At 25.0% G+C, this 14,682-nt stretch overlaps 1 protein-coding gene across 1 annotated transcript; it reads left to right on the forward strand.

Annotated features, from left to right (window-relative positions):
• The first annotated feature begins 12,925 nt into the window (after positions 1-12,925).
• On the forward strand, positions 12,926-13,821 carry LOC145829879 (histone H3.3 type 1-like). Its single transcript, XM_082937754.1, has 2 exons — positions 12,926-13,058; positions 13,544-13,821. The coding sequence occupies exons 1-2, from the start codon at positions 12,926-12,928 to the stop codon at positions 13,819-13,821; spliced, it is 411 nt and encodes a 136-aa protein (XP_082793880.1).
• The last annotated feature ends 861 nt before the right edge of the window (positions 13,822-14,682 follow it).

Below are 14,682 nucleotides of genomic sequence, written 5' to 3' on the forward strand. Positions count from 1 at the left end.
AAGCTTAATGATAAAATACAAAACACAAAAAACAAACGTTAACAAAGTATTTTTTTAGAAAAGTTAACAAAATGAGAATACTTGTGGAAATTCTTATGTTATAGTGATTTTAGTAGTTTATGCTAACTTTAATGTATTAATTGTATCTTTATTTTGGGGTAGCTGTCAAATTGAACGAGGAAACAAAATTGCACGAAGTCACTTTTGTACAAAGGGTAACTTTTGCACTAGCAGACATTTTTGCACAAGTTAAATTATTTTTATTATTATAAATCTTTTTTTACTATCACTGTTACCCCTAACCTTTACCCTCGGTCGGTAACTTATTTGATGTTTATTAGTTGATTTTTTTTGTTTAACTATTTTTTCTATCACTGTTACCCCTAACCCTTACCCTCGGTCGGTAGCTTTTATCTATTATTATTTTTTAATAATTACAACTAACCCTTACCCTCGGTCAATTACTTTTTTTTTTTATTAATTTATCTTTTTGTTCGTTTTTTTTCTTTTGTGCTAAGTTGACCCTTGGTGCAATATTGTCTTCTTCCAATTTTGTCCTCTCCTGCAAGTTTGTCTTTGTGCAAAAAATTATACGTGCAATTGTGTGCCCTCGTGCACAATGAAAATAAATAAGAAAAAATTAACAACATAACAAAAAAACACCGACCGAAAGGTATAGACTAGGGGTAATAATGATAGTGAAAATAAATAAAATTAAATAAAAAGTTTGCAAAGCTAAATAAATTAAAAATAATTTTAACCCGTGCAAAAGTGTCTTTGTTACAAACTAACCCTTCGTGCAAAATTGACGCCGAGCAAACGTGTCTTCGTGCAAAAGTGACAATACGTGCAAAAGTATTCTTTCGTGAATATTTGACTCATACCCAGAAAATTAGTCTGAGTAGTAAAGTTTTATAAAAGTCAGTTTATGTAAAATAAATTGATTTTTGATAGATACAAACAAGTCTAAATTACTAAATTTTGAGAAGTTATATAAAATATTATGAATCACATAGAATATAATATATTATGAATTAAGACTTATAAAGAACTAGTAGAAAAAGTTTTACAATTAAATTAATTATGTAGGTTTGCCAGAGTTACCAAATCTTGAAACAGCTTAGTGCAAATTTAATAAATGATTTATGCAAAATGGGTTTTTTGAACCTACTAATTTTTTTATTAGAAACAATGTATTAATATTTTTCTAGTAAATAGGAAAATGTAGAATGTTTTTCACTTTAGATTTTTCCTGTAACTGAGTAGTATAAAGAAGTATTAATTCAACTATTTACTAATTAAATGAATAGTAAGATTTGATATAGCTAAGATACAGATGTATTTTGTATTGGGATTTATGTGTCATTTGTTTCCATTTATTTTAAAATGTTTAAAATTTAGAATCAGTCAACCAGATTGCAAATTGATCTTAAGAAAATTCTCATTTCTATGATTTATCGAAATAAATCAACCCATCCACAGATAGTATGTAGAGATTATAGTTAAGACCTTCCAAATGTAGTTCTAGAACTGAACTTAGTAGTTATTTTATTGTTTAGTGTAATTTTTTTTGTTTAAATAATCTGTTTTGTTTTATTGGTTTAAATCCAAGTTAATTAGATCTTAACTTATTTATACAAATCTAATTACACATAACTTGATTATACTATTTTAATAATACTACTGTTTTTATTATCATAGCACAAAGATAGCATACTTTTAGTTTTACATTGATGAAATATTTTATATAAGTAGAAAAATATAATTATATAAAATGCTACAAAAATATTCTTAAAATATTTAGATGTAATATTAATAGTATACTTAAGACCACAAAAATCCATTTTGTATCTAAAATATTTATTTAGTATTTCAACAGCTATGAATTTAAATTAAGCAACTAGCTTTTACTATTCTATTTCAAGCACCTAAAAGGCCAATGACAGACGAGGGTTAATTAATGATCAAATACTCCATAAAAACCACAACAAATATATCTTATATGTGCAGTTAGTTATGTTTTGTGTAGCTGAGTGTAGGAAATACTGTTACTGTTCTTATCTATAACTTATCTGTGTAATCCTGTATAAGTGTTGTTTGAATATAAAATTAATATTTATACTGGAGTTTAATTCCTTAAATGAATGATTTATATGTTAATTAGTTTATTTCATCTTTTGTAGTTAATTGCTAATGTGTTGTTCTTTAGTATAATAGATACACTTACCAAAATGTCTTGTTAAATTTATATAACGTAGTCTAAGACAGTAATTAAATAGAGTTGTGATCAGTAGTACCAATAAATTGAGTTTACCATAATCTATATCTTATATAGTGAACCTTTTTCAGTTCAAATAATATTTTGGCTTTTCTCCTGCAAAAATATAAAAAATAAGTATTCTTGTAGGTAATCTATTTTATTTCATTTGAGTGAGGTTTTCCCTAGGTCACTTATGTTTAGTTAAATCTTATCTGCATAGCTTAGGCCTAACTAGATTTTTTTCTAATTATCTCTACTAAGGTTATTTACAAAATTTAAGACATATATTTTATGGATAGATTATTAGAGTATAAGTAGTGAGGACTCGTTTAAAAAGACCATGTTGTTATTTTAAGTATCTTTTTGTTTCTTTAATATAGCTTTCAGTCTATACTTAGATGCTATTGATTGTTTATTTAAATGTGTCATCAATGACTTGTGATAGGGATTAAAAAGATTTTTAGAATTTAAAAATATTATGTTATTGTGTATGTTTTGGAGAGCCTGTAAATTTTAGTAAAAACATCAGTCATAACAAGGTTGTTTATTATGAGAATTTTGAGTCTTTTTGAGAATGAAAAAGCTAAATTCTAACTTCTTGTAGTTTATGGTAGCAAGTAGTGTTAAAAACCATTTTTCGATGTTTACTACATACAAAGTTTTGAAATTGTTTTTTTTCTGTCTAAACAGCTTTATCTTAGTTTAAACTTATTATTTCAAGTTGGTTTATGTCAATATACACTTAATGTCTGCATATATTTATTATTTTTAAGTAGATTAACAATCTAATATTAACAAAACGAATTCAAGCACAAGTTTTAGCATTACTTTTTTTTAAGGTCCGAAAAAATTTATATGAAACTTATACTCACATTTTCTAATATACTAAATCATAACCTATGTATTAATATTCTAGTATTGATTGTTTTTCACAGTTTAGCTCACATTTAAAAAATTTATTAAAAACAAATCAATTTAGATCAGCTCAAGAACTTATATTACCATAAACTTTTCTATAAATTTATAATGACCATTTAATAAAAAAAAAATGAGATATACTTATAAAAAGTTAAAATTTACTCTAGTAATTTCTATCACTATAAACTAGTTTATAGTAATTCAAAGGAGCTTGTATTTTACTTAGGGTATAAATGGATCTTGTTTTTATAGTTAATACTTATAAATATAGATATATTTTATTAACATCAACTAAGGTATAACCTTTGTTAGTTAGAGTCATTTATGTTAAACTAACACGCAATTAAATCACTTAGACAATTCAATGGCCAGTTAGGATTAACTTAAACTATTTAGACTTATTTGCAATAAATTAAGACAATAATCAACAATTTAAACATTCTTCGATAAGATGAAATAAATTTTAATAAACAGCTAAGACTTATTTGTTTCAGTTAAAAGTAAAGACATGTATTTTAAACAAAATTAAAGCATAAGTCTTCAAAAGCTAGTGCATTTTTAAATCTGTCAAAATATTATTTAAAAAATTTTCAAGTTTGTCTAAAACTGAGTAGATAAAATAATTTTTTAGTAAAATAAGTTATAAATAAAAAGATAAACAAAATTTCATAAAAAATGTGGAATTTGTTGAAGCAACAAAATATATTCGCAAAACTTCATTAATATCTAACTCTAGTCCAATAAACAGTAGTTGCATTTAAAATGATTTTCTACAGTTAGGACAGGTTTTGTGTTCAGCAAACCATCCTTCAATGCATTCTTTACAAAATTCATGATTGCAGTCGAGACGCATCATTTTTCTACCAACTTCAACATCTTGAATGCAAACTGTGCATTGAACGCCTAGAGTTGAATCATCAGCTACATAATGGTGAAATTTCTTGATTCTTTTCGGGGTGAGTCCTTTGTACAACAAGTGTTGTTTCTTGTTGTAAATTCTTCGATGTGTCGTGTGAATGTACCGACCAAACTCCCTATTAAGTGCCTTAAGTTTATCGTAATATCTTTTATCTCTAATGTTTAAGTTTGACGTTTCTATTTCTATAAATATTTGTCGGTAGAAGTGTGTATTTAATTGGTAGTTTACTTCAATCGTTTCTAATTGGTAAAGATTTGTAGCATTTTGAATTTTGTTTACTATTCGTTGGTAGTAACTTTGAATATGAACGCTCAAATTTGTCAAGCGCTCAATCTGTTTATAATTTAATTTTATTCAGCATAACTAGCATTACAAATTAGATAAACGTAAAAGTTATAAAAAGTTGCAATTCTGTAGATACTTGATGAATATTTATTAAATGCAACTTATTTTACCTGTATTTTTCAAACCATTGTTTCGAAATATCAAATTCATAAAAAATTAAACATATTAAATACATTATAGTAACGTTTGATTTGTATTTTACAGCTATATAAAAAAAAAAAACTTTAAATAAAAAAATGTCTAACACTTATTTAGAGACGAATAAATAAATACACTAGTCTGTTATTTTTACATATTTTTCTCAAATTTTTTAGCTTTTTTTGTTTAATTTGCTTTTAAATTACTATACTTAGACTTCATTCGACTTGAAACTAAGGGTTGTTTTCCATTGTAATTGTTATTATACTTTTTTAATTGTAATAATATAGTCGTATTATTAAATTTTTGTTTGAATTATAAATTTTTTTAACAAAAACGTTTTACAGTTTCTTATCATGTTTACAACAAAGAAACAAAACGAAATAAAATAAATACTTGTAAATTCTAATAGTACTTATTTTTTTTTACAAAAGTGCAAGTTTCTGTAGTAATTTGTAACAAATAAATTACTTAAAAATATTTAAATTAGTATTTTTAAGTTTGTACACTTAAAAGTATAATACTTAGGTTTTAAAATTAAAAGTATCAATCATAAAAAAACATTCTGTAATTATGTCACACAATCTAAAAGTTTAGGTAAACTAATTTCTTATCTTATTGTGTCAGAGATGGTTAGAAATATATTAAATATATTTTTTATTGCTGCAAGTAAAGGGTTCAGGGTTTAATGTTTAACTTGTAATTAAAAAATTTTAAAAATTTAGTTTTCAGTTAAGTTCACTTTGTACTACAAAGTTTCACCGCCAGGCAAATATTTAGAAATAAATATTGATCTGAACATTGTGTTTATATATATATATACACTAAAACCTCAATTGAATTTTAACTTAAGTTAAAACTAAATGATAAATTAAGCTATTCGATACTAAATATAACCCTTGAGTGACTTTTAATGGTTATATTTTATATTAAAGAGCTTATCAAACACTACCTTTGAAAATTTTATCGGTAAATAAAGTCTTATCAATTTTTACTAAAATAATTAACTGATGAACACAAATCAAAACTTTTACAATAAAAACATTTACAAAAAAAATATAATTAATACAATTACCTTTTACAGGTGTTATGCACTATAAATATAGTGATGCTTTTGTTTAACTATTAAACCTTTAAATGTAAACAAGTAAAACCTCTACAAGATCTGTTGTTTTTTAAAGATTAAGAAGAATAACAACTTTGATTTAAATTAGTTAAAGAATCATTTGGTTTTTTGCAATCTAGCATGTTTTACATGCTTTGCAAATGCTATTTTAACACCTTAAATACTTTCTATATACCTGGGTTGCCATTGGTTTTTCAAAAATTCATCTATATGTTCTGAATTTTTTGCAGAATTTTGAAATTACACGTTTTTGGGTCTATTTTAAGTTTAAAATTAAGGTTGGGGTTGAAAACTATGTTATGTAGTATAACAACATAAAATGATAGTGTGAAGCTACTTTGAGCTATTTTAAACATATAAGAATATCTTTATAGCTATTTTTGAATGAGCTATATTTTATCTTTATGATAAGTTTTTCGTGTCAAATCAAAGTTTTATTACTGCTCATGTAAAAAACTGCTTAAACTTCAAGGTTTTTACTTTATAATTTCAAATTTTCACTATTTACAGGTGTTTCTATGTTTTTTAAACCTAAGTTGGCAAGTTCTAAGTTTTTCCAGAATTTAATATTTCGTGGCAACCGTGATATCGTCTTATTATGAATTTTTAAAGTAGTTTCCAGAATATTTAGGAATACTTTTAATGACCATTTAGTTAATAAAAAGTGAGATATAGTTATAAAAACTCACAATAATTAAACTTTGATTTTAAGTAAAATTAGTTTTGCTTCAAAGTTTAAAATAAAGTTTTAAGTATTCAGGAAGTTACTAGTGTAAATTTTAACATTTTATAAGTATATCTCACTTTTTTTTTTATTAAATAGTCATTATAAGTTTATAGAAAAGTTTATGGTAATATAAGTTCTATAGCTGATCTAAATTGATTTGTTTTTAATAAATTGTTTAAATATGAGCTAAAAATGTGAAAAAAAATCAATACCAGAATATTAATACATAGGTTATGATTTAGTATATCAGAAATTGTGAGTATAAGTTTCATATAAACTTTTTTTTGGACCTTAAAAAAAGTAATGCTAAAACTTGTGCTTGAATTTGTTTTGTTAATATTAGATTGTTAATCTACTTAAAAATAATAAATATATGCAGACATAAACTGTATATTGACATAAACCAACTTGAAGTTATAAGTTTAAACTAAGATAAAACTGTTTAGACAGAAAAAAAAAACAATTTCAAAACTTTGTCATGTAGTAAACATCAAAAAATTGTTTTTATTACTACTTGCTACCATAAACTACAAAAAGTTAGAATTTAGCTTTTTCAGTCTCAAAAAGACTCAAAATTCTCAAAATAAACAACCTTGTTATAACTGATTATTTTAACTAAAATTTACAGGCTCTCCAAAACATACACAATAAGATAATATTTTTAAATTCTAAAAATCTTTTTAATCCTTATCACAAGTCATTTATGACACATTTAAATAAACAATCAATCGAATCTAAATATAGACTTAAAGCTATATTAAAAAAAAAAGATACTTTAAATAACAACATGGTCTTTTTAAACGAGTCCTAACTACTTATACTCTAATAATCTATCCATAAAATAAATGTTTTAAATTTTGAAAATAACCTTATCTTAAATAATAAAAAATCTGGTTAGGCCTGAGCTATGCAAATAAGATTTCACTGAACATAAGTGACCTAGGGAAAACCTTACTCAAATGAAATAAAATAAATTACCTACAAGAATACTTATTTTTTATATTTTTGCAGCAGAAAAGCCAAAATGTTATTTGAACTGAAAAAGGTTCACGATATAAGATATAGATTATGGTAAACTCAATTTATTGGTACTACTGATCACAACTCTATTTAATTACTGTCTTAGACTACGTTAAATAAATTAAACAGGCCATTTTGGTAAATGTATCTATTATACTAAAGTACAACACATTAGCAATTAACTATAAAAGATGAAATAAACTAATAAACATATAAATCATATATTTAAGGAATTAAACTCTAGTATAAAAATTAATTTTATATTCAAACAATACTTATACAGGATTACACAAATAAGTTATAGATAAGAATAGTATCAGTATTTCCTACACTCAGCTACACAAAACATAACTAACTGCACGTACAAAATATATTTGTTGTTTTTTTATGGAGTATTTGATCATTAATTAACCCTCGTCTGTCATTGGCCTTTTAGGTGCTTGATATAGAATAGTAAAAGCTAGTTGCTTAATTTAAATTCTAGCTGTTGAAATACTAAATAAATATTTTAGATACAAAATGGATTTTTGTGTTTTTAAGTATACTATTAATATTACATCTTAATATTTTATGATATTTTTGTAGCACTTTATATAATTATATTTTTCTACTTATATAAAATATTTCATCAATGTAAAACTAAAAGTATGCTATCTTTGTGCTGTGATAATAAAAACATTAGTATTATTAAAATAGAATAATCAAGTTATGTAAAATTAAATTTGTATAATTAAGTTAAAATTTAACTAATTAGGATTTAAACCAATAAAACAAAACAGATTATTTAAACAAAAAAAAAATACACTAAACAATAAAATAACTGCTAAGTTCACTTCTAGAACTACATTTTAAAGGTCGAGAACTCTTGACTACAATCTCTACATATTATCTGTGGGTGGGTTGATTTATTTAGATCTATCAAAGAAATGAGAACTTTCTAAAAATCAACTTGCAATCTGGTTGACTGATTCTAAATTTTTAACATTTTAAAATAAATGGAAACAAATGACACATAAATCCCATTATAAGATGCATCTGTATCTTAGCTAAATCAAATCTTACTATTCATTCAATTAGTAAATAGTTGGATTAATACTTCTTTATACTACACTCAGTTACAGGAAAAATCTAAAGTGAAAACTTCATTCTAAAGTTGCTTACTTACTAGAAAAATATTAATACATTGTTTCTAATAAACAAAATAGTAGGTTCAAAAAAAATCATTTTGCATAAATCATTTAATAAATTTGGATTAAGATGTTTCAAGATTTGGTAACTCTGGCAAACCTACAAAAATATTTCACTTGTAAAACTATTTCGACTAGTTCTTTATAAATCTTAATCTATGTGATTTATAATATTTTATATAACTTCTCAGAATTTAGTAATTTAGACTTATTTGTAGCTATCAAAAATCAATTTCTTTTACATAAACTGACTTTTATAAAACTTTACTACTCAGGCTAATTTTTCTGGGTATGAGTCAAATATTCACAAAACAATACTTTCGCACGTAGGGTCACTTTTGCACGAAGACACGTTTGCTCGGCGTCAATTTTGCACGAAGGGTTAGTTTTTGACAAAGACATTTTTGCAGGGTTAAAATTTTTTTTAATTTATTTAGCTTTGCAAACTTTTTATTTTATTTTATTAATTTTCACTATCATTATTACCCCTAGTCCATACCTTTTGGCCGGTGTTATTTTGTTATGTTTTAAATTTAAATTCATTTTTATTGTGCACGAGGGCACACAATTGCACGTATAATTTGCAAATTTAATGTGCACGAAGAAAAACTTGCAGGAGAGGACAAAATTGGAAGAAGACAATATTGCACCAAGGGTCAACTTAGCACAAAAGTAAAAAACAAACTAAAAGATAAACTAATAAAATAAAATAAAAAAGTAATTGACCGAGGGTAAGGGATAGTTGTAGTTATTAAAAAATAATAATAAATAAAAGCTACCGACCGAAGGTAAGGGTCAGTGGTAACAGTGATAGAAAAAATAGTTAAACAAAAAAAATTAACTAATAAACAACAAATAAGTTACCGACCGAGGGTAACAGTGATAGTAAAAAAAATTTTTATAAAAATAATTATAATTTAACTTGTGCAAAAATGTCTGCTTGTGCAAAAGTTACCCTTTGTAAAAAAGTGACTTCGTGCAATTTTGTGCCCTCGTTCACTTTGACTGCTAGCCCAAAATAAAGATACAAGTAATACATTAAAGTTAGCACAAACTACTAAAATCACTATAACATAAAAATTTCCACAAGTATTCTCATTTTGTTAACTTTTCTAAAAAATACTTTGTTAATGTTTGTTTTTTGTGTTTTGTATTTTAACATTAAGCTTTATAAACAAAAAAAAATATTTTGTATTTCTCTATATGTGTAAATATGTATAAAATATTATAATCAATTAAGTTTTAATAACTTTGCTGTTAATACTAGTCAAATATAAACCTTAACTGTTTATACAATTGTATATTTAAATAAAAACACTAAGTGGAACTAATTATATTATAATATAGGATATTAATTTAAATTATTTTTATTTTATTATTTTTTGATTATTCTGAATAAATTCTGAACATTAAATTGTCTTATTTTGTTAAATTGAATATTAAATAATTAGGTAAAAAAATTTTTTATTAAGGTTAAAAACTCTAAAATGCTATTTTAATTTCAATCAAGGTTGCCAATTTTTGAAACAAAAAATATTTTGAGTGATCTTGAACTTTCCTGATTCATTAGGAAAGTTAGAAAATTTTTACAAAAAAACCTCTTATACTTTTGTGTATATTTCCAATAAACTTTACAATTCAAAATAAACCAAATTTTACACAGCTTTAGCTGTAGAATGTCAAAGTATAGAAGTTAGGACAACTAAATATCACTCAAAATTTAAAAAACTTACTGAATAGAAAATTCTAAAACTAATGTAGGTTTTTTATGAAAAACCAAACTAATCTAAGTCATCCTGAGTTAAAAAATATAACTTTCTGTGTTACCCTGAGATATTCTAAACTGTTTTGAGTATAGAGCAACCATGTTAAAATATAAAATTAAAAAGATTAGTGCGTAGTCTAAAACCATTATAGACAAACTACTAATTAAAATATGTTATATGTTTTATTTGATCATTCGAAAAAAAAAAACAACTATAAAAATATTGTCTCCATTTTATATCTCAAAAAACTGAGAATTGTGTAATTTAAAACTAGTTTAACAACAAAATTTCTTAAAATTTATTATTAGGTTGAACCTTTAATGACAAAGGATAAAAAAATATGAAATAATAATATATGGTATTAAGGAGAAAATTTTACTAACATAATTTACTAGCTAACAAAACAATCGTCATTTGTGTATAGCCTAGAGCCACACTGTAAAAAGAACTGAATGAACTTAAAAAAAAATTTGAGGAACTTTTACTACTTATAACTTCAATTCTTAATAAAATCCAGTAAATTAGTTAACAAACTTGTTTTTAAAGCATTTTTACCTCAACTGATTCTTTTTTTTTAATATTTTAGTGTTAAATTGAGTTTTTTTAAGCTATTGTTGAATACTAGGTCATGCGTGATTTATTTTAATTATGGCTTTGTTATCAAATGCCAGACTATAAGTTTTTTGAATAATAAATAAATATTTGTTTGTTTCACACATAATTTAAAGTTACCAAACACTTATCGCAAAAATGGTAAATTTAGTGTCGTAAACTTAGAAAAATTAGTTGTCGTTTTTAAAATTTTGAATTAATACCCCTGATAGTGTAAAAAAAGACCTAATGGTTTTTTAATCCTTAAACGTAAGGTTATGTTTTATTCTAACATTTATTCCAGTCATTACAGTATCCAAACATCGTAGTGGAATAAGCTGTTGTAAGTTTGTAGGAGTATTTAATTTTATAATTTTGTTATATATAGGTATCATAATAACATATTTTCTGCTTGTTTAATCTCATGTTTCAAATTTGTTTGATAATTTAGTCTATTTACATAAAACTTTCTATTACTTATTGAAGTTGTAAGAATTTTATAGCTAAAAACTTTAGACAATTTTAATTTCTAATAAAGTTTAGTAAATAAGATGAATAAAACAATAGAAAAGTGTGAATGGTTGTTCTAGTCTTAAATTAAAGTGTAATAAGACAATGTCAATAATAACTGCTATGACAATTAAAAAGACCATTTTCATCTACTTACTTACCATTTTGATTTTAACTTAACTTTTATTTGAAAAAAGATAACCTTTGTTTTGACTTACAAATTACATTCAAAAAAATTTTAGGCTGTTTAATGTCATTATATGTTTATTGTAATCTAATTAGGATAAAATTCAACCATTTAGTTTAACTAAAATAATTTGGCTAAGAAATTATACTTAAATTACTTAAAATTTTCTTTGGAAATTAGTAGTATCTCATCAGGAATTTAATATGTACCGGGTGAGAACATGAACACTTAGTAGCATCAGTTAACTCAGACTGTGAATAAAAATATTTGATTTGTTCAAGTTAAGTTATCTTTGACTAACTCAGGCCAACTCAGTCTAGTTTCACAACATTTAAAAACTCAGACTTTTTTCTATTAACTTTAAATTTTTAAAAACCTAATTAGATAACCAGACATTTATTAACTGACATGATTTTACTCAATTACTTAGGTTATTTGTTTAATTTTGACTAAAATAGTGAGTTACAAAATATTTATAATATAAGATTTTAATATTTTCTTCAAAAATAAATAAATTGCACTAGAGTTTCTAAATTATTCAGTGTTTAATTGGTTTTGCAGAAGAAACAGTTGCTTTATAGTGCTGTTATTTGAAGTAAAAATTGTTTTTAAATTTTTAGTATTTTTAAAGTTAAGTGTGCAGAAACTATTTAAAAATTTTTGACTAGTTTATTAAGTCCAATACAACACTAACAGAAAAATTGAAAGTTGTACTAAAATTTTATAAATAACTATTTAAAACATAAGATTATTGAAAAATTATTATCATCTTACTGTAATGTATTTATCAAGAAAGGATAAAGTTATATTTTTTTTTATTAAACCTTGATTATTAAACTATAGTTGATTTTTGATAATTCATTAAATAATAAATATTTATAAAAATAAGAAGTTTCTATGCAAGGTTTAGCTGATTACAATTATTTTAATTTAAATGTTTTATTAGAGCTATGTCAAATAAATTTCAATTACTCAGATAGTCTAGTATCAACTTAAAGATAATTTTGTTACTTATTCTTCTAAATTGTTCTAACTGGTATTTAGAACAATTTCATTTACTTAATCACAATTAGGAATAATAATAATATTGAGTACAACTAGGATAAGTTTCAACATCAGAGACTTAACCAAAAAGTTTAATAGGCATCATAACTGTTGCTAATTGGTTTTATAGTTTCTATACTAATATTTGAGAAATTTCACAGACATAAAACAAGAACTAATTTATAAAATGGCACGTACCAAGCAAACAGCTCGCAAATCTACCGGAGGAAAAGCTCCTCGCAAGCAGCTCGCCACCAAGTCTGCACGAAAGAGTGCTCCAACAACTGGTGGAGTAAAGAAACCTCATCGTTACCGCCCAGGTTAGTATAAAAATAATAGAGTGTTCATTAAAATAGCTAAAATTTTTAATACGTTAGACTATGTTAATGTTGTAGTAAATGATAGTTAAAAATACAGCTAATTTGTCATAAATTTTATACAGTATTCCTTATCTTAGTTAAAATAAACCATGGTTTCCAAATTATTTTAAAATGCCCTTAAAATAGTTATAGCCACCTCCAACAAGATTACTTAAACAGATACAATTAAAATCACCTACCACCTTTTTTTTATCACCATCTCCAGAATATTTAATGTCAATTTTAATTAATGACCTCATTGCATCCCTTTACTGCTCATAGCTAAACTAAACTTGTGTCATAGCCCTGCCGTTGACCCTAATATGTTTTAGCTGAATTAATTTCTTAACTAAGTAATTTTCATGACAAATTAGACAGTTTAGAAATGTTTAGAAATTGTTAAACAGTTTAGTGTTTTAATTTACTTAACATGATTAACTTTTTAGGTACCGTTGCTCTTCGTGAGATCCGTCGTTACCAGAAGTCTACTGAGCTCTTGATCCGCAAGCTTCCTTTCCAGAGGTTAGTTAGAGAGATTGCCCAGGACTTCAAGACAGATCTTCGTTTCCAGAGTGCAGCTATTGGAGCTCTCCAGGAAGCTTCCGAAGCCTACTTGGTCGGACTCTTTGAAGACACCAACTTGTGTGCCATCCATGCCAAGAGGGTCACCATCATGCCAAAAGACATTCAACTTGCCCGTCGTATCCGTGGTGAACGTGCTTAAGAAAATAGCCGCTCCAGAACACTTATAATTTGATATTCAATATGTTGATTTTTAGTGTTCAATAAACTTAAAGTAGAATTATGTTGTTATTTATTTTGTTTAGATAATACATTTTAGTCTAAACTTTTGATAGGTGGATCTAAAATTACTATCCCTTTTTAAGTAAGCAATATAATCTAATGTCTAATCTAATAACTTCTTCACAAAACAGCTGGAGTTAAGTAAAGGGAGGCCAAATTTCTAAAATAAAATCATTAGTTAAAATTACTACCTAAGAGTATCAAATCCTTTTTAGGTATCTTTTTAAGAGTATCAAATCCCGCATTACCTAGTTTTTATTTTTCAGCTCTGCAACTATATGCTCTCCTAAGTCTAACTTAAACTTTAAATTAATGTAGCTTATGGGTCTGATAATTTTGTCTCTTTATAAGAGACTCTTAGAGTGTTCAGTGAAGAACATTAACTTACACGTTGCGCCCATACTAGTTACTTCGAGTCCCACTTAAAGTATTTACTAGAAACCCCAGACAAAATCGTAAGTTTATAATCTGTTGTCTTTATTATTATATACTTTTTGTTGTTTTTATTATATGAATATTTAGTGTAAGTTAGTTATTCTCTAAGCTGTTTAACGATCAAATGCAATTACATACTATAACATACAACAACAAACTTACATTAGTAAAATAGCTAATTTAATATTTTCAAATTTTATAAAATTGATCCTCTTCCCCCAACATTCGTTAACACCCTCGACTGTGATATAACTATTAAGTATCTAATTAGACTTTATTCACAATTTTATTGTAGTTTTAGAAACTTTCAATTTATATTAATATAAAACCAATCTGAATAATAAAG

Source organism: Thalia democratica, chromosome 2 (genome assembly GCF_965202585.1).
Source record: "Thalia democratica chromosome 2, ktThaDemo2.hap1.1, whole genome shotgun sequence".
Classification (NCBI taxonomy): domain Eukaryota; kingdom Metazoa; phylum Chordata; class Thaliacea; order Salpida; family Salpidae; genus Thalia; species Thalia democratica.

Excerpts from the sequence above, each read along its gene's own strand:
- LOC145829879 (XM_082937754.1), top strand. The coding sequence starts at position 12,926 with ATGGCACGTACCAAGCAAACAGCTCGCAAATCTACCGGAGGAAAAGCT. Across the intron at positions 13,059-13,543 it reads ACCTCATCGTTACCGCCCAG|GTACCGTTGCTCTTCGTGAG; the intron begins GTTAGTATAAAA and ends TTAACTTTTTAG.